The 24,829-nt window shown below is 40.6% G+C and overlaps 1 protein-coding gene across 1 annotated transcript; it reads right to left on the bottom strand.

Annotated features, from left to right (window-relative positions):
- Positions 1 to 1,775: 1,775 nt before the first annotated feature.
- Positions 1,776 to 12,104, bottom strand: SPARCL1 (SPARC like 1). The gene is made up of 10 exons (XM_009641361.1): positions 12,051 to 12,104; positions 11,869 to 11,922; positions 8,329 to 9,495; positions 7,109 to 7,178; positions 6,355 to 6,473; positions 5,670 to 5,790; positions 4,766 to 4,902; positions 4,286 to 4,434; positions 3,215 to 3,363; positions 1,776 to 1,804 (listed from the first exon to the last, which is right to left on the bottom strand). The coding sequence occupies exons 1-10, from the start codon at positions 12,102 to 12,104 to the stop codon at positions 1,776 to 1,778; spliced, it is 2,049 nt and encodes a 682-aa protein (XP_009639656.1).
- Between the last annotated feature and the right edge of the window lie 12,725 nt (positions 12,105 to 24,829).

The following is a 24,829-nucleotide window of genomic DNA, read 5'->3' as shown; positions in this document are numbered from 1 at the left end:
GGACCTGTCTAAAACCATCTATCCCCATCTTCTTCTCACTTAACACTAACCTGCTGTTTTAGCTGGAATAGAGGGAGAGTCAGGTAATTTTAGTTCCATTCATGTTATAACCAGCTGCACCTAGTGAATAAGATTGTGCCATGGTTTAAGTGTGAGCAATGAGTGTGTTTGTGAGTATTCTTTCTATATAGGCATGTGAATATGCGTGTTGTGTCTCAAAGGGTGCCTGAGTCTTGGTATGAGAGTGATTTCATTGTTGATTTTCCCTTGTAGAGAGGGGAAAATGCTTATGACTAAACAGATGTTTAATTTAGGTTTGTTAAAACTAAACGGAAACAATCGAGTCTACAGAAGGTCAGTAAAATTATCACTAACTTTCTGTATTTCTTCATTTTGTAAAGTATATAAGAAAGATTAAAGTATAAGTTAAGCTAGAATAGTAACAATGTAGTTAAAATACTGATGAGGAAACTAGCTTTCATTTATCATCCTTACTCTTAACGTTCTTATAATTTGTAGATTAAATATTGGTGGTGCTTGCCCCTTTGCAGACTACAAGAGCTCAGGTGAAAATTCTTCTTGTACTGTGACTGTAGCATCTATCTATACATACATTAGCAAATGCTCCTTTTATGTGTCTTGCAGTGGAAAAGCAGAAATGGCAGCATCACTGAGATTTTCAAAATAGGTGGGATGCTGATCTGCTCCTTAATACATTAGGTGCTTCATATATCCATGGCTGTAATCATCTTGGTAATGGTCATCGTTTGCCCTGCAGAACATGGACTGTTTAAAGGAAAATCTTCCCTGTTTGCTCTGATAAATTCAACTTCACTGTATCCTGGTTTTTATGCCTAAATTGTGCCTGTCTTCAGGCATGCAAAAGTTGGGAGATGGTGAAAGATATAGTTAACATTTCTCTCTCTAGAAAAATTATAGCAGTAGTTGGAGCTTCTGTGGGAGGAAGAATGTGCCTGCTAAGGAGAATAACGAGATGTTGGAGCTGTGGTATGCTCTATTTGTGATGGTGGACCTGTTGCTAATCAGTCTTTTGACATGCATCCATAATCACCATGCTCGTACAATTAGCTCATTACAGTTTGTCAGTAGGAATTCTGCTGTGTGGCATTGGTACTATTACTGTTGTGTTTCAAGAGGCGGGGGAAGAAGTATCTCAAAGGCACTGATTTTTTTTTTTTTTAATGCATGTTAGGAAATATGGTTTAAGGACTGGTATATATGATCTACCGTCTCCAGTTTCTTCTTCTCCCTTAAATCTAAAAATGAGATTTCCATTGAACTGTTGCATTGATACCTTTTCTTTGACGAAGTTCTGACAAAACCCATATATCTAGGTAGCCTTTTATTTTATTTGGGGCTTCTATGCAGAATGTTAAACTGACAATACAGTAAGTAAAGGAAATAAGTCCTATTTCAAGGTAATTTTCTTCAGTGTATGGTAAAATCCACATCCGGTAATTCTACTGAAGAGTTTCCTGAATAGCTCAGTCATCAGGTTAGTACTATTTATTGTCTTGGGAGATCATGGATACATGTGGGGGAAAACACTGGGTTTTTAGCTATGAACCACTTGGAGTAGTTTTTCTGCTGTTGATGAATGTAGAACTTTTCTGCACTTGTGTTATTTGATAAGAATGCAGTGAACCTTATGCCACCATTGTCTTGAAAACCATGAAGCTGTTAAATACAGAAATAAATGGGATTCACATATTTCACTGGTTTTAGAGCAGTACTGGGCTTCTGTTCAGCCAGACTCAGAACAGGAGACTTTCATTTATGTCTTCTGCAACAAAGAAGGAAATGTTATTAACATTTGATGCCAAAGAGACATTCTTATGCTGTATCGCTATCAAGAAAGTAATACACTAAAGTTTCAGAGCGCTCATGTAGGGGAACACTATACCTAACGAAAAATAAGTATGGATGCTACTATCATATTCAGGAGCCGTTCATTTAGACCCTTCTTGATAGGTGCTTTCTTGTTTCTAGTGTTGGGTCTCCTTGATCTGTTTGTGACCCAAGAATCCCTTCCACCCCCCCTCTTCCTAGGTGACTGACCCTAAACCCCTCTTTGGATGAACAGTCTTTGGTAGCAGTACATGTGTGTTATCATAACTCATTGCAGCTTACTTCCACACGTGGTTTGAGACTGGTAAATTGTCATCAGAAGAGCTGGAAAAGTTCTGGGAAGAATGAAGGCTCTGCATGTCTGAACTCTGACCAGAATCAGCCCCCACTTAAAATTAGGGAGTGGCTAGTGGGATTTTGAACGCATTTCTTCAGTCCACATGTTTAGCCAAGTGCCTTCTGTTCTAGGGTTAACCTGTGCTACTGCTACCCTTGCTTAATGACGGGCAGGATTGTTCAACTCTCACTCAGGGCTAAATCAGAAGAAAGTAGATTGCAAAAGAATGCCTTAGGTTGAATGTGGTCAGGTAAATCTCAGATTGCTATCATGATGGCTTCTGTTCAGCTGCTGCCTAATTCTAGAGATGTGACCAGCACAGTAATACCTAGCTTTTCACTTTCCTAGAGAAGTCTTGATGTGGATTGAGCTGAACCAAACATATGGCTAGCCCATTTAGGATTCAGGAACTGTCCCTGCCTCTGCCGAAGCCTCCTGATGCATGCATGTCTGGTGGGCACCCTCTGAGCATGTGTTGCACTTGACAGATTAGGTAGAATAGACAGTTTGGCCTGCAAGTACTACAGTGTGATGACAGCATTTGTGTTGTGTATAGTAATCAAGAGGTGAGCAGTTACTTGATGAGTGAGACATCTCGGTTGTTTTCCCTACTTGGCTTGAGATCTTTAAATGCATTTTCATGCAATGTGCTTTGACCACTGATTTAAAAGTACAAGCTTGCTTTGCCTTTCCTTTGGCATTGAAGGATAAAATAGTGTTTCTTGAGAGATGGGTGTGCAGGACATATAGGTTCAGATACCACACAGGAATTTGATATTTAGTACAAACTACCTTCCAAATTTTTTCCTCATGGAAGAGGTAACTTTTCCCTGTCTTTATAAAACAATTCAGAACCTTGCACCTTTTGCAGTCTTGTACTGTTCTATTTGCCTCCATGCATAGTAGCCATGAGCTTCTGGCTACAATTTCTTTCCTGTATGTTGTGGTCTGAGAATGTACCTAGTCTTGGTAGGAACATTGTATGTCTGCCTGCTCTTTTAGGTTTACCTTCCTTAATCCCAAAGCAGTGGCACCATTCCTTCAAAGCAATGAGTTTGTCTTGGTCTCCATCACACTCTTGGAAGAAACGGGTTATGCAGTGTTCCATGGGAACAAGGGAGGCTCTCAAAGGCGCAAGCTCAGAGTGTGTTAACAATCTGAAAGAAAGAGCAGGTATGTAGAGCTGTTATTTCATGAATAAATTGTCAGGGTCATCAAAGATGATCTAAACTGCTAGAAGATGACAATGGTGGCTCTGTCAGAGATGCCCTGGTGGATTCTGTTATGGTGCTTCTGTAGTGAATCTGTCCCAGGTCGTTACGATGATGTACAATAACTGATAAACTAAAATGTTTTAACTGCTATTTGTTTGCTAACATTTTTTTTTCTAGAACAATTATTACTGTGACTTGTTCACAACTCATCAATTGTAGAGTTTTTCTGTTAATCTTCAGGAGATCAAGCTTATAAAGGTGCTTAGCTGTGTTTTAAGACAGTAGGTATGAACAGCATGAGGTATTGAGGGCCTGCAGCCTTGAAACATGGGTCCCTCCCCTGAGTGTCATGACCAAAAGCCTGAAATCTGAGTCACATTCTCAGAAGCTGTGGGCTTCCTCTGAACTGTGACACTGGTGCTGTCTTATCAAACTGAGAGGCTTCTGTAGTATTAGTTGAAACCTATGGGCACCTCACTAGTGAATTATTGCTGACAGGCCTCTGCCCTTTGTGCTCTGTTGCTCTTAGCTTCAGTAATAACATGATCTCATGAGCCTTGTTTTCTTTCAGAATCAGGGCATTAGTAGCTATTAAGACACTATAGAGCTTAAGGTGTAATACATGATGGTTATGAAAGGCAAGAGGATAGCAGGTTCTGACCTAAGACATGGCTCCAGCAAACAATGAGGGATGTTATGTGTTGGACATTAATGCCTCCTTGGAAAGAGGGGGGATACTGGCTACTATCAGTTGAGGGAATGGTCCTGTATGTAGAGAATACTTTGAGTGGTTTAGGAAAGTAAAACAGCCTGAGCTTAAACAGCAAATTGGAACTGAACCTGCAAAGATTTTTTTTTTTTTTACCTGTCAACAGGGTGCTGATCAAGCTGATGAAACTGCCAGTGCACAGGATACACATACATGAGATAATTTTTCTCGAAGTCGTGCAGGAGCAGCTCAACTGCATGGTCACCAGCTGCAAGGCGCTTGTCATTCTGGTAGATTTTTTTGACCTGAATGCAACAGAGAAATTGACATTTTTTGTTTAGGGATGAAGTTCTGCCCTGAAGAGAACTATCCAGCAAGCAGGTGGTTTGGAGAAATGAGACTTGATAAAGTATCACCAGGGAAATGGGGTTTACTAGAAAGGAAGTGAAATTCCTGTGGCCTAATAGTCAAACTCAGCTAAGCAGGGCAGTAGCCTCAGGTGTTGCTAGGAAATGAAACCAATTTTATCACATTTGTTGATCTTCTGTCCTGAGGCAAGCAACTTGGCTTTTGGTGTGAAATAAGCCATATCGTAGCAACGTAACTGCATGGTCTTATTTGAAAAGGATTACTGGCCTTAGTCCTTTGCTTTTCAGTTAGAAATCCAGAAGTATCCAGATCATGTTCGTAATATTGCATAAGGATGTTTTTGAGCCAGTCTCGCATCCGGAGGGGGAACTGATCCACTTCATAATCAGTACAGTGGGGGATATCTGTGCCAAACAGGAAAGCTTTTGTTACCAAGTGATCTGTTAAGTCCCCATCTGAGCAATTGTGAGCAAACTTCCAGTTTTAAGCTTAAAACTAATAGAACTCTTGATGCATAAAATGGGGACTGCAACTAATTACAAATCTACAGTTCTGTGGTGCACATGCTTGAGCAGTTGTGCAAGCCACAACCTTTATGGATCTGTGCAGCTTCTGAGCAGAGTTGTGCAGTGGAACTGTTATCAGTCAGCTGCATGAAAGCAGAGCTCTTGACAGCAAAGGAATATTCTGGCTGAGAGTGCACTTTCCTCCCAGGGTGTGCAGCAACTGAAGAGCTTGGAAATCACTTCTGGCTTTTTAGATCCTGACTTCTGCATTTGGCATCTAAGTGGGTTGGGGGTAGGGGGGTTTGGACTTGACACTTTCATTTATTAACTGGTTGTAAATATTGGTTTTCTGGACAAGATATTAAGAAAACATCTTCAGATGCTATAGCAATGGGAGCAGGTAAGTCAGTGCAGGGGGAAGACAGGGTTGACAACAAATTGGTGTAAGCACAGGAGGGATGTCTTTAGGATTCAGGTGCTTAATACCTTAATTATAGAAAAAGTGACTTTTTAGACATGTTTAGGGTTTGAAGGTCTTAATTAGCAGATAATTGATGCAGAAGGGGAGAGCACAGGAAGAAAGCAGGTAACTTTGGTCTAGCTGGTGGTTAAGGCTACTGGCTCCTTCTACCTAGGAGAATTCCTCATAGAAAAACAAGCCTTACATTTGCATGAGCCGATATAGTCTAGGTGCAGCTGGTGTCCCATTTTTGTCCCTTCAAGTTGACATTTGGTGCCAAAGAGTTGACATGTGCCATCATAAGTCTTATTATCGGTACCACAAACCTAGAGGAGGAGTGAAAACAAAAACCTGGTTGCTGATATAGGCATTACAATAATAGAAGTATTGTTAACATATGGTGTAGCAGTTGTGAATACCCACAGGGAATACATGTGATCAGAAGTATTGACAATTGTAGTTATTTGCCTACATAAGCATTAGTTGTCTGTCTGTACTTACACACCCAGATTTGAGACACTTGAATTTCTTTTTGCATGGTAGTATGTAGTTTGAGATGGTACAGGATTATTACATTAGATATGTATATTCTGTATATGCTCTAAAATACCAAATGAATAAACAGAACTTTTAGTGACAGGGAAAAGCTATGACTCCTGAGAGACTAAGTGAAGCAAATCACTTTATGTACTATGTAGCTACATGTGTTCATACTATTTTCAAGCTATAGTCAGTGAGTTTGGGTACTTTATACTTTTACTATTACGGGAATTGCCCAAACCCACTTGCATGCTTTTTAGGGTAGAATTATTCTAAGTAATACCAGGGGAATATCTTATGAACATTTTAGTCAGCTTTGCCCCATGCTGTGCACTGAATGAAATACTTACATGCTCATAGTCCTTGGTGGAAGGGCAAGCAGCAGGATCTTGGCAAATACAGCCAGGTTTTCCTTGTTTGTCCGCATGGCAGACTTTACCTCTTTTGCAGTGGAAGTTCCTACATAGGTCTAGTGATCATAGCAAGAAGGAGGGACTGTTAGAGGGGATGGGACGAAGCCAAATGTTTTTGTCATGTACTACTGACAGTCAAAGCAAAATAAAGCCCAATATTCACCAAGAAGTCAAGTGCTTTTTATAAGTTTGTTAAAATGCAGCTGGATCTTGTATTGAATAAAGCAAGCCAAACTTCACAAAAATCCTCATTTAAGACTTCTAGCAGTCCCAGTTTTGAGTTGGATGGGGAAATAAATTTCTCAGAAAAAGCTATTTCTTCTATAAGGACTGACATTCACTTCCAGCTTCCTTTGGTGAAACATATCCCATCTGTCCTTGCTGAATCCAGCACTGGCACTTGTCCCACTCCTAGGTGAACTCAAGCTACTGTTCTGAAACGGAACTGTTTCAATGCAGGGTAATCCCCATGCCTGACACAAAAATTTGTGCGCTGTCTACAAAGGTTTTTCACAAACAAATTAGTAAATCCAAGGGATTCTCTGGGAATGTAACTGTGATGCAGGGTTATGCGCAAGCACAGTTCAGTCATGTGAAATCATGTACTGCCAAAGGCAGAAAAGAAATGCAGACCAGCAGATTCCCCAGCTGCAGAGTTAGCAGTTATACAATGGCTTTGCTTGTGGCTTACCCAGGAGAGCATTCTCACTTCTGTTGCTTGCACTTTCCATCACACTGTAGAAACTGCCTGTAGTCTTAACCTGTACAGTCACAGAGACATAAGCAGAAGCTGTGGTAAATCTTGGGAAGAAAAAAGTACTTGGACAAATTTTTTTCTGGTACAAATATAGAGCTGACTGAGGCAGAGTTTGCTGTTCTTGCAGCAGAAAGAGGTTGCTATGTAAAATGCATGAGAAATGCATAAAGCCTCTGGTAGTATTAAGGTGCTCTGTTATTTGGGGAGTAAAAAAAAAAAAAATAGGAGGTGGAAAGAGAAACAGGAGCTCAGTAAGTCTTGAGCACCTGGAGCTTATGCAGTACTTGGCATACAGCAGCGTAGTGCCTTCAGGTTGGCAGATTTGGTGCTTCGAGTCTTAGTTTGCACTGGGGCCCTCCAGGTCGGTGAGCATGAGCTGCCTCTCAGTAGTGCCTGGGAATAGCAGCACTGTGAGCTGCCAGGCCGGACACATGAAGCAGGAGGAGAAGGGAAGGACATGTCTTCAGTTCTGACCCTTCTTTGGTGCTGTGGGGATGTGCCTGCCTCCTTTCAAATGGATGCCTCCTATAATTTTTTTTTTAATGTTACAGATCCTTACTTAACAGCCATAGGAAAACTCACTCCTTTCTTTTGAAGAACACTCCTGATAGTCCACTGGTTATCTAATGGCTGACCCAGGGTATGGGAGATCTAGGTGTGATGCCCTCCTTTGCCTGAAGGGACAAAGCCCACATCATCTTCTGTGGAAGTGCCCTAGCCACTAGGATGGTAATGATTCCGGGGACTCTAGCCGTTCCAAACTGTTTGCGTTTGTATTATAGTGTTTAAAGTCTTTGGGAGAGAGGAGTGAACAGGATTTCCTAGTCAGCTTGAGACTGGGTTCTGGGTTTTGTATCTGTGTATCCATAGCCCATTGGGACTGGAGCTCTTACATGAGTGTGCTCACTCCCTTTCTGGTACAATTAATCTAAATGTTATATGTGAATTGACATAGCATGAACCAGATGAATAGTGAATAAAAGGGGAGATGAGACTTCTGCATATTAATAAACTATTACATCTGGTTTTTTCTCCAAAATGCTCTTTGAATCCTCAGGAATTTAAATTTGGGACTGGTTCCCCCCTGACACACACACACACACACACACACCCGCTTTTTCTAGTATTCTAAGTTTATTTTAAAGAGAATTTACCTTATCTTCGCTTTCCATTGAATTTATGCTCTGAACAGAGCTACTCGTTTCCAGTTGTTGCTCACTGTCAGAATTAGGTTGTTCATGACCATAATAATCTTGTTCGGAGTCAATAAGGTCTTTAATCTTGACATCCTGGTAATCCTCGGTCTCTCTATGAACTGCAGTGTCCTCTTTGGTGGTTCCTTCCCCATTGTGCTCGGTACCGGTGCTTTCCTGGTTGTTATGCTGGATTCTCTCCTCTTTCTCGTAAGCTGCTTCTTTCCAGGTATTGCTGAGATCTTCCTTGCCATCAACACCACCACTGTCATGATCATAATCATCAACATTACTGTCCTCCGTATCTTGTCTTTTTACCACTGTGTGATCACTCTGATAGGTTAGCTGAACATTGTTTTTCTTCTCTTTGCTTTGCCAGTTGTCATCCTGATCTTCACTGTGGGTTTTTTTTGAGAGAGGAATTTCTTTATAGGGCTGCTTCTGACTGTTCTCCCTCTCTTCTTCCTCCAGGTCAAATTTCTCACCCTGTCTCTTGGTTATCTGTATTGGCTGACTGGAATCTCTCAGGATTTCATCAGATTGCATGCTGTTTTCATTTTGCTGTCTTTTGTGTTGATTACCTTGATTGGTCTGGTGGCTTTTCTGCTTTGTATCTCTGTAATCAGTTCCTTCACCCCATTCATCATCCTTTTCTTCCACACCTTCTTCTTCATCACTTTCACTGCTTTTTTCAGATATGCCAATGGTATTTTTATTATATTTCTGTGTGTTATGCTCATGATCAAGACTGAGGGCATCTGCTGAATTTTCTGCATTGCCCAGAACATGTTGATTGGCCATATTGCTGTGTTTCTCATGACTCCTGAACTGAGAATGCTCAGAGCTGGACTGGTCTCTGCTGCTGCTTCCAGAGTCACTGTCCTCGTTATCAGAAGCCAAACCTGGTTTATTGTGCAGTGCAAGGAATTTGATGCTTTTTAAGCTATTTTTCACTTGATGCTCGCTACCAGTTCTCTCTTGTTTTCTAGTGGGCTGGGGCTCATCCCTGTGCTCAGCATCTGGTACTGATACCTGTGGGTTTAGGTTTTTGTGACTGGGCAGCAAATCACCCTTGTCTACATATGGGGCATTCTTTTCCTTTGGGGTATCAGGATTAATACCTTTGGTCTTAAAAAAAAAAAAAAAAGCAAGTAGATTAATAAATCTCAGAATGTATTTGAAGTCAATGCAATGTTATTTTTGCTTGACACTGACTTTGTTTGCTTTGTAAATGCTCCTCTTAAGCTAGCCCAGAGCATGGAATTCACAGCTGGTGCATTTCCATTTCTCAGCAAATTTATCTGTCCCCTCTTTTATTGCTGGAGTTTCTGAAGCAGTCTATGCAACTCTGTTTAATATCTCATAGGGGATAGATGCATATGGGTATCTTGTGAAATCTCAAAATGCTTGATTAGTAGTTTAGGCTCATAACTTCAGGCATTTGTGGGCTGCAGTAATTATCATTTACCTCAGAGAAGGGGGTGCGATACTCATCTTCCTACACAGATAAATGGGAGGCCGGGGAAAAGAGGGACAGCGGAGAGAAAGCACCTTTCACAAGGTGTTGTGGTAGTAATTCCTGAGGAGTGCACTGCATCTTAACTATTCCATAATCAATGTATTTGTCTACCTTGTCTACTACTTCATTGCTTCCTAGTTGAATTAATCAGGAACTATTGGTTTTGGTGGCAGCTGTGGTACCATATCAGGAATCGTGGTGTTTGCTGAGTGGCTTATGTTGTTTGTGTGCTGTCAAACCAATAGCAAAACTCGTAAATTCAGTGGAAAAGGTTCAAATGCTCAAGGAGAAAGCAGGTAGTAAAATGACTGTTAAAATGATGCTTGCTGCAGCAGTTGCCTTGCTGCTGCTCTTAGCATCACAGCAGCTGCTGGGTGAGTACAGCCGCTTCCAAATAGCAGCAGCATCTGATATATTTCTGAACACCACCCATGGATGTTCAGTGTTGCTTATAGCACCTGATGCTGATTTTCCTTAAAGCTTTGGGGGGGGGGTTATTTATGAAAATGAGACCTTCTCAGCGCCCAAGTTGCTGGAATAGCATTTCCTTTAGTGTGGGCAGAGTCATGACTGCTCGGAAACACTCAACTAACAAATACTTATACAAATTAAAAACAATGGTAGGATTAGAAATATTAATTTGGCTCTTGGCACATCAGCTATATCCTATTTCCCAGTGTCAAGTTATCCAAATGCTTTACAAGTTTGTCTTTTGCCTAGTATACTAGCTGATGCAGGAAAAGTACTAGGCAACGTCTTCACGATGTCATTTCCAGCTCAAACTTTTTCATGTCTTGACAAGAAGCCTCTTTACATGCCACAACCTCAGTGCCTGCATGTGGCTTTCAGCTGCTGCATTTTCTTATACCTTTGTCCCTGAGATAAAATAAACTTTTAGAACTTGGTTGCTTGTGAAGATACTTGGGTCTCTTAATATGATGGCAAATTTCAGTCAACATAGCTGTAATTAGCTACTGTTAGGGGGCAATGGGCCTTTGATAGATGTTGCGTATTCACTTGGAAATGATGATTCGTTGGGTATTGCAATGCTTTGTTTTGGGGAGTTGTTTTGGGGAGACAGATGTAGGCTGCAAAACTAGTGTTTATACTGTAATTTATTCTGCTGGATACTTCATTAGGAAAGGTTAATTTTTTGGTTTTCATAATGCAGAGCACCATCCGGATTGACATGAAATGCATCTAGAAAGCTGCACAGAGTGGGATATAATTCATAATGAAAAAAAAAAGGCTAGCATAAGAGTTGGGATTTTGCATTTCTTACTGCAGAGCATGCTCTGAATTTAGTTGTTCCAAAACATTCATTGGCTTGGAGCCAAGGTCCATTGTGTCTGAATCACAAAAGCTTACTGGAATGGAGCAATTAAAAGGAATTTTAATTTGGGTCAACCACAAATGCAAAATTGTGAGCTCAGGCATTAGCACACGTATATGGCATAGGGCTGTTGAAGTCATCTGTCTCATTGCCACCAGGGCTGTGTATCTGGCTTGTCAGCCACAGTGTACTTTTCCAAGATGAGCTGTATCTAATGCTCTGTATTGTGAATAATGAAACATATGGTGGCTAAAATTCTTACGTGTTTGAGACTGCATATGATCACTTGGTGTGATAAATTGAGGATTGCATCCTCCTTGTTTACTGGAGCAGTGATAACCACAAGTTCAACTGTCAGTGGAGCTTATTGTTTGTACGAATATGGGTGTAATGATCATATGTGGGGATTAATTTAAGGTAATTTTTTCAAAGTAGTGAAACTTCTGTTGTGAGTTTTAGATTTTGTCCTGTTCTGTTTCTAGTGATGTCATATGTGAGGCATGAGATGCTTGGTACTAATTCTTGGGGTGATGGGGCCTATATTTTTTTAACCTAAATCAATTTGCCAACCACTGCATATGTACTAATATGTTTTATCTATTTGAGATGAATAATATAGGTCTTAATGTTTAAAGAACAAGAAGAGTACCTTTTCTGGAGTTTTCTGTCCATGGGTTCCAAGTTTGTAGTTTAAGGAATGGGTCTAGAACAGACAAATATATTCAATATCTGCATGTAAATAAAAATCTTGTATAGGTCAATGGGATAACATAGAGTATTCACAGAATTGGAAATTAAGTGCCCAGTAATAATAGCATGATGAAGACTTACTGGAATAGCAAAAGCTGATCCTATCAGACAAATGAAGAGAGCTACAGCCTTCATGCTTTTCAGATCCCGTAGAGGACAATAATTAATGGTACAGTGGTAGGGTTTAGAGGTTTCCTTTCTGCAAACAACATGAAAAGAAATAAAGTTAGGATTTGAATATAATGGTCTAGAAATGACTGATGAGCTGTAGCTGCTGTAACTTGCTTGGTCTGAAAACCCACAAGATTTCCACACAGTGTTCAGTTGTATGTAAACTCAGGTGTTAGACCAACTAATCTAGAGGACACTTTGGTCTTAGTTCTTTTACAGTACTTAAGATGTATGCTGTGTTCATAAACTCTAGCGGTGTTACTAAAAGGCAAAGTTATGAATGTACATAGGTTCAGCCCTGTAAATCTTTATCCACTCTTCTGAGATACTACTTTGTGAAAAATGTCTGTTTTCATTTAGTTCTGAGACAATGCCTGTTTGTGGCATCTCTATGGCCGAGGTGTCTCCTGGCTGCTCTCCTTTGTGGCTGTAGTAGGAAGAATTAAGTGGTGAAGTTCAGCACAACAGGTCTCAGAGCCCAGAAATGCTGTCTGGGCTCCTTGATGGACAGGTACAGTCCTGCTTTGCAAGCAACAAACCCAACTCTGCTGCTCAGTAATGTGTGAGAAGGATGGCTGGAAGAACATGCAATGCATTAGGAATTTCCTCAGTCTATATTGATATCCTCATGTGAGTGAAAGAAAGGCAACTCATTTTTACCTTGGATGTCACCAGCAAACTTTCTCACTTTTGCAGTGCACACGAACTGGAAGTTTCTATGGCTGTACTGTATCACTGCGAGAAGCAAAAAGAAACAAGTTGTATTGCACCTGCTTCCCCCTTTTTTTGTACTGTATTGCTTTCTTATTATTTTTAATTTCTTCATGTTCTTTTTTCTGTATTTTTACAGCATCAGTAGGATTTTCACTCTGCTTCTGTTTCTGCTCTTGTTCTACCGGCTGTTCTTCCTTGGAAATTGTCTTCTCTGTATTCACGCCCCCTCCACCCCTTAAAAATATTTTCACTTTCCACCTAACATATGTTCTTTTTCATTGCTTCCCCCTTTCCTAATGAAATCCGTATCACAGTGTCCTTAGTTGAAGAACATTGTCTTCTGCTGGTTGAACTCCCTGGCATATGAAGAAACTGGCAGTGGTTTCAGCCAGTTAGGTCAACCTTATTCAATTACATGAGGCTCAAAGTATGGTTTTAAATTGTTGTTCAGCCAGATGGGTTTTCTTGAGGAGGGGGAGGAACCCAAAACCCCAAAGGAAGAATTCCAGGGGAGCTTGTGTTTATGGGAACCAGAATGGTGAAGCAAGAAGCAAGGACTTTGAGCATTACATAGATGATTTTTTTTTTTTTTTTTTTTTTTTTTTGGTGTAGAAGCTTGCAAAAGCATTCTGGCTACTGCTGTGCTTGGATCTGAAGTGTACACTTTGGCAGATTCCTGTGTTATATGTTATTTAATGTCAATATCTTTTAGTTAATGAAGAGCAAAATACTTCATTAGTGAGGCATATCTAATATGCAAATCACTTTTCGTGCAGTTAACTGATTTAGTCCCCAAATTATCTCTTATCTAATTATCTATTATCTCTTTGGCATCCAGAGTTAGTGTTTAAGATGTTTTCAGAGGGAAAGACAGACTACAACAAAAGCCATTAAGAAGCATATGCAAAATGCCTCACTGGACTGTGGATGGGCAGTCACTTCAGATCAAAGCACGTTTTGTTAGATGGAGGGTCATGCAGGCGACTTGCCAGAAATGCAGGAGCGTAATCCAATTTCATGTATAGCCCTAGGAACTGTATACAGTGCTTTTGAAGGCCTGGCAAGTGACTGAGGAAAGAAGTATTTGAATTAGTCAGGTAGCCTTGATTTCTGTTTCTCTCTGCTCCTGGTGAGCAGCACAGCTCTGGGCATGTCACTTAACGGAGTTTCTTTTTCTAAAAATCTCATTTGTCATATTTGTTTTGGTAAACTAGTTTGAGAGCTACAAATCAAAAGCTCTGCATGTTGGATTTTATTTATAATTACAATTTTCGAATTTGGTTCTGTCACTGGCTGTAAAAGTCGCCTCTGCCACCTATGTCCAAATAATGAAAAAGTGGTTGGAGTAAATCTAAGTTAAGGTAGCAGGACAGGGCCTTTGTATTTTTCTCTTAGTAACTAGCCCACAGTAGCCTGTAGGAAGCATATGTCTTTAATTATTGGGAAAGTCTGACCACCTTTAATGGAGTATAGGCACATAGTCTAGTTGAGTATATTTTTTTCTAGTCATGATAGTCCAAATGAGTTGCAAGGATTTATATTTCTGCCAGTAGGATAATCTGCTCCAAACATTAAGTAGCATTTCAAACCCCACTCTTAAACTGTAATGCACATGCAAGTATTGCCAGTGTTAATTCCTGGGTTTTGCCTTCCTGAATGTGGCAGCGATACCAATTCCTGTGCAGTAAGTGTCTCCTTCCACTCTTTTCAGAGCAAGAAGTTTTGTGGTTTAGATGGTGCCTCATAGTGGACCTGATCTAAGTTAAGCATGTAATTCTGTGTCTCCTCGCTGTAACAACCAATCCCATTGTGCAGCCAGTAGAGGGGGCTGTTTGCAACTGGTGGCCCGAAACTGCCAGACAAGCTCAATAGCCATAGTCACAAAGATTTATTTATTTTTTTCGGTGCTGATGACACTCATGAAGGGAGAGCAGTAGGGGAAGTTGGGATGACTTATAAAAGCTGCAAAGTCCATCACAACAGCCATTTCAACAGGGAGGAGAAAAAGTTATCTTTGTACAACGGACTGTAGACCCTCTTTCCTCCAGGGGTGAAAGGACTTTTCTGTTGGTGTCACTTCAGGTTTGCCTAGGCTCTGGGGGCTTGATTGTGCAATATGCCAAGACCTTTTGCCAGAATCCAGGAGAACCTTTTTGCTTGCTACATGTAATCCATGTGAAGGGTTTTAGGTGGTTTGCTGGAGCAGGAGCCAAGGGATTTGCAGCTTGAAGGATAAAGCTCTTTGTGAGGGGAAAAAACACAAGGAATTCTTCCTGCAAGCCTATGGCACTTTTTGCTGCAAAGGTTGTGGCTCATGGTGATGGGATTTTTGTACTTGCTTGTTTAGTCTTTCAGTGTTAGAAAGGAAAAGTCATTTTTGCTGAAGTAATAAATAGCCAGCCTGAGTAGGTGCAGAGATGAGAAAGCTCTTTCGGGTCGTATGTAGTATAGGGTAATTAAGATGATGGTGATGGAAGAAATTAAGCACTAGCTAATTGTCATATGATGCAAGGATCTGCACTGTGACATTCACTTCTTTTACACGGAATTCTAAATGTGAAGATGCTTTGTTCTTGCTTTAATTGCCAAATTTGTCCTACAGAACAGAATTTTTAAAAACAAGCTTTTATAACAGACAGTAATAGAACTGTCAGTAAAGAACCATTATACAAGAAGCTATTTTAGAAGCAAGCAGACATCCCTCTGGAGAAATGTAGTCACTAAACCTTGCAGGAAAATCTGTAGGAAAACTCTGCTGAAAGGTGAATATGAAATTTCTTGAATATGATTTTTTTTTGACCAAGAAATGAGGTATTTAACAATATTTCAGCTTGGGGTATTGAGAAAGCAATGATAACTAGGCCCTCCACCCCTTTTTCAGGCTTGGAAAGAAGAATAGGTTTTGCCTGAAACTTGGAGGAGGCAAAAGCTCTGAGTACTTTATTCCATTGCGGTGGGTTCCCAGCATACATGTAGCTCAGCTTAAAATGAAAAAAAAAATGCTTTTCTTGACGTAGATGTGATAGTTGCTCTCAGTAAACAACCCCTGAATGTCCCTTTTTCAGGGGACAGCGTGCAGCTGCTGAGCTGAGATGGAGCTAAGGGTGCCTTGGTGAACTCAGTCTCGGTGTACAGATGCAGTGGGCCATGTTAGACAGCTCCAAGGTAGGATTCTGCAGCTACTGTACAGTGAAGTACGTCCAGCTCATGAGATCCGCTGCCAGGACTGGAGCAGAGCTGCTTTATGAAGAGGAGTTGCCTCTCTGAGTATGGGCTGCATGCAACAGCCCTGCACTGTCATCTCGTATGCATCTGGGGGCCTGCCAGGCAGGGTGAACATCAGTCCCAGCCTGTGATCAGACTAACAGAAGTGTATGATGTGGTAACTGAAGCCTCTTGATACATCAGTAGATTTTAAAACATTGCATGCTTATCCATCTACTTGGTTTGCTGAATTTGCAAACAGTAACGCTTTCCCCTCCAGCAAGGGGAGCTGGAAAAATGGATCACAAGTTAAATGCCAGTTTATTCTTAAGATAAGTGCATAAAAAAGGTGCCATTTAAAGGTTCATCATTGTGTGTCTTCTGTTTGGGAACTCAACAGTTCAAGTTTCAGCTGAGATGACTGCTTGTGTCCTTCAGCCTTCAGTTGTAGAGACCACTGCTTAGAGGTTATTTCACTCCTCATGTTTCTGCCGTAGCTGGCATCTTTGCTGAAACTCAGGCACTGCACACCTGGGGATCAGAGAGACTACTTGTGAGTTTATCCCTGATGGGGATACTGCTGATCAGTGACATGACTTCAAGCCCTCCAGACATAAGGACATCTGGCATGCCTGCTGGTCTTGCCTGTCCTTCTCAGCCATGCTGTACCCCGTGCATTTTGTATGCTCAGTCAGACAGGAATTTCACCGGGGTTCACTGTTTCTCATTACTTGTAGCAGAAAGTCTGCATCTTCAATTGAAAATTAGAGAGAATTTCAGGAATAGATGAGATGCAAAGCGCAGTCTTTGCTGCTGTCTCTGTATCTTATTTCGGATTCAGCACTGTTGTCAGCCACTCAAATGGCAAACCTCATGCAGCTGGGACCTAGCAGCTTCTCTTGGTTTTTGAAATGCCACCCAGAAGTGATTAACTTGTAAAGGCTGTGGCTGAACGTGGCAAATGCCTCGTTTAACAAAAGAAATCATGCGGACTGACCTACTTTCAGCTCTAGCATTGGCAGAAAACTCTGCATAGGCTTTCTTCCTTAGACCTAATTCTGGAAGATGAAGTTGCCCAATCCCCTGTGGTTGCTAATGAGCATGGATGTTCTTTGGCACTTAGAAAAGAGATCTGGAAGACAATGGGTCAACTTGGAGGAACTGAGGAACTCAGTTTCTCATTGTGTAAAATGGGCATGAATGCTCCTTTCATGAGGATGAGAGTTGGGTAATAAACTTTTGTATAACCTTGAGTCAGGTGAAATGTTTTAAGACTCTGATTTTCATAATTACTAAAATGTTAGAGAAGTTTCAGAATTGAGCTTTCTTTCATATATCCCCAAAGTATCATTAAGAAACTGTGTAATGCAATTTTTTTTTTAAATCACCCCATTGAAACTGGTTTGGACTGCAATAATAAAATTGGATGTCTTTTACTGTAAAAGGTCTCTGCTTGGTGCTATGTCAAGCTTGCTAGCAAGAAATGCCGATGCCCACATCCTCTCTGATAAATGCTGTGAAGGTGTAATCCTTGTAGCCAGGTGATGATCACAGCGCTAATACTCTGAGTGGATGGGGTTTTGTGTACAAGTATTTGTGTACGAGAGAAAATTCATGAGTGTGGAAGTGGAGAATTGCCCATGCAATGTCTGTTCTTTCTATAACCAAGATGGACATGATACTCTTAAATTGCAACTGGTTTAGCACATTCTTATGCCTATGTCCGTTTCAAAAGTTTTTGTGAGAGCATGTGTGTGTACATGTTATATATGTGCATAAGCTGGTTCATGTTTATAAAAATAAAAGGCAGAGTTTGAGGCAGAGATTTGATCTGAGTAAAAGAAAAGATTGCAATAAGAATATAAATGCCAAAGCATAAAACTATTCCACTCATTCTGTAAATAGCTAATGAGAATTGATCCCTCTGACGCTACCAGTTTTACAGCTGCAAAAGCCATTGGCTCTAAGTCCTTGATGTCTGAATGCAAAAAAAACCCCAAACCAACATTATTTCAGGACATGTTAAAAGAGTTTTAAAATAAAGCATTATTAGCTTAATCTTGATCTGTTATGTTTCCTCCTACCATTTGATTTTATCTTCTACTTGTTGAAATCTAGGGGTTTAGGTTTTATTTTTCAGAGTCCTGTAAGTCCAATTCAAGCCAAAAAGAGCTGCTTTGATTTAATTTGAAAAGGGTCAAAACAAGAATTTTTGAGTAGCCAGAATTATTTTCTGTATTTGATATCAATTGGTAGGTTTTGTTGTCTCTTAGAATCTGCATTTTCTTCATGGATGTCCTGTTTGCTACAGGTTTTTACCAGTTCTGCCAACAAATTTGTGAAAGGTTCTTCCAAGACCAGCCACAGTTTCTCTGTCTCTCTCCTCACTGTTATGGGAAGAGAGAGGGATGAATCTGCTTTTTGTGGCCTAGTCTATGGGATTAAGGTTCCTGAACTGATATTGCAGGAGACTGTGACAAGCGTTGGGAAATCAGGTCACACCGTGGCTTTCAGCTGGATGGTTGTATGCTTCTGAAAGAGATTTATTTTGCTTAACTCTTGTTGGCCAGCACATAATGCTTTATTGTTTTGCAGGATCACAGGGAAATTAATGGTCCCATTAGTAAGATAAAGACTATCTTGCTCAACACAATAACTATACAGTGTTTTCTCTTATACAGAACACTTCTTTCTGTTCTAGGCATAAACATCTGAAATGATTTATCCTTAAAACAAACAATGATACTCTATGAAAGCTTCAGCTATTTCACAGTAAGTGAAAAAATCTGCAGAGGATTAGATGCAAGGCATTTTAAGGTTTTGATTAAAAATAAAGAAGAAACAGTACCATAGTAGTGGAAGAGGTGCTCCTTCTTGGTTAGCCACTGATGAACTGGAAATCCTTGAGCCTTGCAAAGTCTTGCTGCTTTTCCTGTGATATATTTTGGTGTCTGATATGGAGTCTGTCACCAAGTGTGTTTTGCTGTAAGCTTTGGTGAAGGAAGGTGGTACTCTATGGGTCTTGGTAAAACTAAAGGAAACAACCTCCTAGGCTTCCATGGGATGAGGTGGGTGGTAATGGGCCAGGGTAATTCTGCTGAACTAATTGAATCAGAAAGACCATTCAGTGTTCGCAGGCTCTGGGCCAGCGGAGCTCAGACATTGTGTGGGAAGGACATATTTAGTCTTTTGTGGGGAGGGGAGCCAAAGGGAGCGGGTGAATAGTTTCTGCTGCATTAGCTGGCCCCAGAAGAGCTGAACTAAGGGATCAGCTGGGGTAGTCATGTTGTGGGCCTGGGGGAAAGTGAAGCATGGATGATGCTGGTCTTTGCTAAACTTTTTAGCGTTGTTTCAATATACTATACAGGGCAATGTACGTGTGCAAGCCTGTAAAAAGGAAGAAGGTAGAGGAGTGAAGAGCGAAGCTCTACATTAAAAATGTAAAAAATAGGATTGGTTGGAGAGTCTTACACAACTCTTAGGAGTTAGCTGTTGCTATGGCTGCGCTGTTGGTTTGATAGCGAAGGTACAGAGCAAGCTGGTGTAAGTGTGAAAGCCTCTACAAGTGGTGCTTGCCTGCAACAGATGCTTTGTGGCTTTTAGTTTTGTAATGATTCAATATTAATGAGTTAAACTTTAATTTTTTTCTTTTCTTATCATTATTCTACAAAATGCACCTCCTGAACTGGAATACTTTCCAGGAGGTTCTCAGATCAGGAATAGTGGAGCAGATGCACCAGTGTAAGAACAGAGGTGCTACCAGTGGCGTGTGCGGTAAAGTCAGAGGAGCAGGCCTCCCATTTCCCATTCTGCCAGTATCATGTCTTACTAGTGAGGTCGCTTTGCATGTTGTACTGACACGATTGGAAGAGAGGTCAAAGTAAAATTAAAAAGTGTATGAGTAGTAGGAGCTGTAATGCAAATGCTGAAAGTTTGGTCACTTTAGATAATGTTTTAACATGGCTTTTTTTTAAGGCTACAGTTTTACTAGCTTCTACACTGTCATTCTAAAAGGTAATAGATTTTGTGACAAGATACAATGAGAAACAGACACTCCTCTACCTTCTTCCTTTTTACAGGCTTGCACACGTACATTGCCCTGTACAGTATATTGATTTACTGTGTTTTATGTGGCCATCTGTGAAGTTCATTATTAATAAAATTATTAATAAAATTTAAAAAAAGAGGCTGAAATCACAGCTGAGCCCTGTCTCTGTAGACCAAGCAGAAAATAAAACTTTGACAAAACCCCGTAAGAAATTCTTTAAATCCCTTCCCCCTGTATCTCTGCTTCTTTGCCTGGAAACTAATTCATGCCCACTGGAGTTGAAATTCTGCTGGTCTGTCAGCCAGTCAGTGTCTGAAAGGAGCAGTGATGTTTCAGAACTTCCCGTTTGTTTTTTCGTTTGCTGTGCATTACTAAAAGATGAGTGGTTTTAGCTAATCAAATCTTTGTTGTGTGCCATGAGCATCCCTCTTTGTACTATCAGATTAGCTTTATTGAGGGATCAAAAAGAAGTTTTTTCTGTGACTTTTAAATATTCCAGATATCCTCAGCTAATAGAAGAAAGATATTCAGGTGGCTGCCCAGAAATAAGGACAACTGCGCCAATGCTAATCTTACACTAGCGAAGTATTTTGTTCTTTTTCTCAGGTTTTCAGATAATGGCTATTAACATTGTCTTGAAATTGTTAATTCACCAAAAAAGTGCCGGACTGCAAAGAACTATGCAGGAACTTGAAGCTGAAATTAGTAGTGGTTTGGAGGTTATTACTGGAAAACATGTATGTGATTTCTAAGTTTTGCCTGTTTCTGTGTTTAAACAGCTTTCCTGGGACTTACAGGGCAGTGGGGGAGGAAATGCTTTGGGTTTGAGGATGTTGAAGGATTATATATTGGTTATCAAAGCTGATACATATTTGCAAAGTGTCTCATTAAATCAAAATATCTGATTTTGTGTATGATTTTGCATTCTTTGGCCAAGAGAAGATCCCTGGTTGTTTTGTGAGTGTCATCAGGTGGCTTGAGCTTGTCTCAGAGCCATCAGTACTAGCGGGGAAGACTATAGCCAGTCCCACTGTGTCAGGTAGCGTAGTTTTTGGAAAGCATATCACTGGTGGATTAATCATTATCTCACCAGAAAGGTGCTGTACTGTCATGGTGAAGTGTGGGGGTGAGAGGGAAGCCAAGTAGTTGCTGTGCTGGAAAAACACAACCTAGAAATTATTGTTGTGACTCGTTAGATAATTTAATTTGGAAACAGAGTAATTATGTCATGTCCTCACTATTTTGTTCAGGAGGAAGGACTTGAGCACTAGTGTGTTTGACAGCTAGATGACCCTTTAGTGAAGTATATGACTGCGTCAGTTCTGGCTCAACAATAGAAGGGCATGAATTCATTCAATACCAGTATTATGCCAGAGGTCCTGATATCCTGGCTTGATCTTTGCTTTGGTTTCTATTTGTGTTTCAGTGCTGTGCTTGTGGCTGTGTGCTGGGTACAAAAAAGTGCATCTCAGCAGCCCTGTCAGTGGAGAGACACTTTCTCATTTCAGTAGGCTTTGGACTAAGCACTGATTTAATTAGTTAAGACCAGATATTCCCCAAATTGCCTGATCCATGCATGGCCATTAGGCAGGAGTGATCATGACAGCTTCCATCACCAAGCTTCCATCACCATGTGTTTGAGAAGCATTGATGTATCGCTGTGGGTCCCAGGGGTCCCGTTTTGGTTGCCTGCTCTACTGTACTATTATTGATGTACCTCACCTGAAATGCCCGCTTTCATTTTAGACTTTGGCTCTTTAATTGCAGCCTACGCTGTTACAGTGAAGTTGTGCATTACCCAGCAGGAGGGTGCTGGACTTGTGGAGTTCTCTTTAAGAGTATTTTCAGGCAAAATGAGTGCTTACTGGTGAATATTATGTGCTGGTCTTCAGTAAGTCTAACCTCCAGTGAGGACGAGTATGGCTGTTGGAAGGAAAAAACCTACCTGTAGAGGAAAGTGAAAGGGAGAATATGCAGCAAACAATAAAGAAAGATTAAATATGGAAGAAAGACAACAAATGAGTACAGGGAGGTGAAAAAATTTGATTTATCCATGTCTCGCTATGACAGCTGCTAAATTGACACTTGAAACAAAGGGAAGAAGAAAAGCTCAGGGAAGTTTGTGTTACATGTATTAATATGCTTGTCTTGCATTACATTCCCTGGCAGAATGACTGACCGTGGGGGAGAGGGAGTTAATCTGAAAAGATGTTTGTTTCTATTGGAGCTGTCTACACATCTGCATGCTCAGTACAGCCATAGGCCCTCAGAGCTCTGCCCACAAGAGAGTAGTGTTGAGCCATCCATGTCCATACCAGGTACAAGGGTTCAATTTACAGTGTTTTTTAAATGCAAAGCACATTAACCTTGGTGCTAGTTGTGATTCACAAGTAAAGTTTGACTTTTCCATCAAATATGCTTTACCTTGAAATGAAAAAATGTAAGCAAATTGGAATTCAAGTGGTGTTTTTAGAGTAGATAAAGAAACTGCACACATACACTGGCTATTGTGTCCATGGTATCGTACCTAGCTTATGTGCCCCTGCTTTTTACTGGAGGGGAAAAAAAAGAACCACAAAACAACAGACAGATATGAAAAAGTCTGTCTGATTACAGCCAGGGCTGATCATGCAGTGCTGATGTGTATGTGCTGTGGCTTCCCAGGTTGTTGCAGATCATACTCTGTCAGATGGTGTTGATAGCGCTCTAAGCATATCTCTGGTTGCCTGTTAGTTATTAATTAACAGCTGATTAGGAAATTAAGGGAAGTCTCTGTAAATTCCTTACCAAATGGTGCACCTGAAGCTTTTTATGAGCCTGTGAAATGGCTTTTAGGATGGCATTTAGGATACCGATATAAACAGTTTAGGTTCTCAAAAAACCACAGCCTGTAGCAGCTCCTGTTGGAAATGTTGGCAAGTACCACGTGTCCTTTCCTATTGGAAATAACTGCTTGGGCTGGTGTGGACCACAGAGGCATTTCACGGGGAGTTCGGTTTCCTTGGGTTAACCAGGTAGAAAAACTGCTGGAGAAAGGAGGCAGCTGGTACCCCTGACAGTGCTGTTCAACCTCAGTTCAGCTGAACTGCACCAAAGAAATACTGTGAGGGGTTTTCTGTGCCTTGTTTGTGAGGAGGCAGGAGAAAAACCAAGTATGCTGGCATATGGCCAGCTGTGGCTCTTCAGGTATCTTATGAGAGATAGCCCAATAGGGAAATTTGCCCAAGTAATTTTGCACGCATTGCTTTCTAAATTAATCTATCTATTGAAAATAAATAATTGATAATTATAGTGTTTATATATGTCTGTATATACACATATATATTGCATCCTCTGGACTAAGTCCATTACTCCTTCCTTCTATTTTACCTCAAAAGAAAGCAAACTTGACTGTGTGCTGAAGGCTCCTTGTACTGAATTTGGACTGAAATTTTTATACTCTACTCCGAAAAATTAAATTTCAGCCCAGAGTTTTTTGACTCTAAAAGCTGCCCTTCTCAATTAGAGATCAGCAACGTCCTGAGTCCTTTTAATATTAACAAGCGTCTCTTAAGATGGAGCATAACAAGTGCATATGAGCTGATGATGAATATTTTGAAACTGAGCTATCTCCCAAGAGATTTTTCAGTGAAAAATCTCAACAAAATGTGGCATATCATTAAAAACCACTTCAAAAAAATAACAGAGGGACTAAGTGAAAAGTACTCCTATGTGTCCTTTTTAGCCTGTTACTTGGCCAGCTCTGCATCTAAAAAGAGGTTCAAGAGCCATACAGACTGTGTGGTTTCACAGTTTATCTTATGTGCTAGTCCAGGAGCCCCCCCATCATCAATGTTTTACTCCATACAGCAGGAGTTCTGTCTAAAGAATTATAACATGCAAGTATTATGTGGCATTTTTCCAATCCTTCAGCAATCTCAATTTGTCAGAACCGTATATTGCTTTTTTAAAATATTGCTGCTCTTTATTTCTTGATCTGTCTTTATTAAAAGCTGTACTGAATGCATTTCTGTGCATGATTTTCATGGTGCCTGAGAAGAGAACAAGTGCAAGCCAGGACTCTCTTTGCCTGAATGTATGGACAGGCGTTGCACTTACAGTGTGTGGGAACTGGCTCTGAAGAGGGCTGAGGCTCTAGTGAGGCCGCCCACGTGCTGCTGCTAAATCAGGCTTTCGTCTTCTGAGGCGTGATGTAGTCAGCGTATTAGAGACATTAATCCTGTCTCCTGCGAGCAGCTGTGCTCGGCTGTGTCATGTTTGACCACATTGCCTACATAAGCTGAAATTAAATGTTTAAAAAAGAGGGACAGAAATAAACATCTTTCCCAGACGGGGAACATTCGATTCACGTTAGAGAAGAGCTATTTTAAAGCTCAGACTGAGGAACGGCTATTTTTGCCCTTTAGCCAGACAGGCTCAGCTAATGGTTCAAATTGTTTTGTTGACCAAATTCTTAAAAATAGTAAGAAAAAAAGAACAGGAAAAGCCCTTAAACCAGCAAAAGGTAGGCATGTCTCTAAACTGAAAAGAGTGACAGCCTCTCTTCCATAGGACTACTGGGTTTGGCAACTCCTAACACTATATAAATATATATACTATATATATTACTATAAAACATATATGCATTTGTGCACACAAGTATGTCTATATTTCACTTTTTTATCATACTAGTATTCTGGCTCAAAATCCAGCTTGCCTATTAGAAGGCTGCAAAATCAGTGTT

Source organism: Egretta garzetta, unplaced genomic scaffold, assembly GCF_000687185.1.
Source record: "Egretta garzetta isolate BGI_Z169 unplaced genomic scaffold, ASM68718v1 scaffold856, whole genome shotgun sequence".
In the NCBI taxonomy this organism is placed as follows: domain Eukaryota; kingdom Metazoa; phylum Chordata; class Aves; order Pelecaniformes; family Ardeidae; genus Egretta; species Egretta garzetta.
Note: the sequence above shows the minus strand (reverse complement) of the source record. Positions and strands in the feature narration are given on the sequence as shown.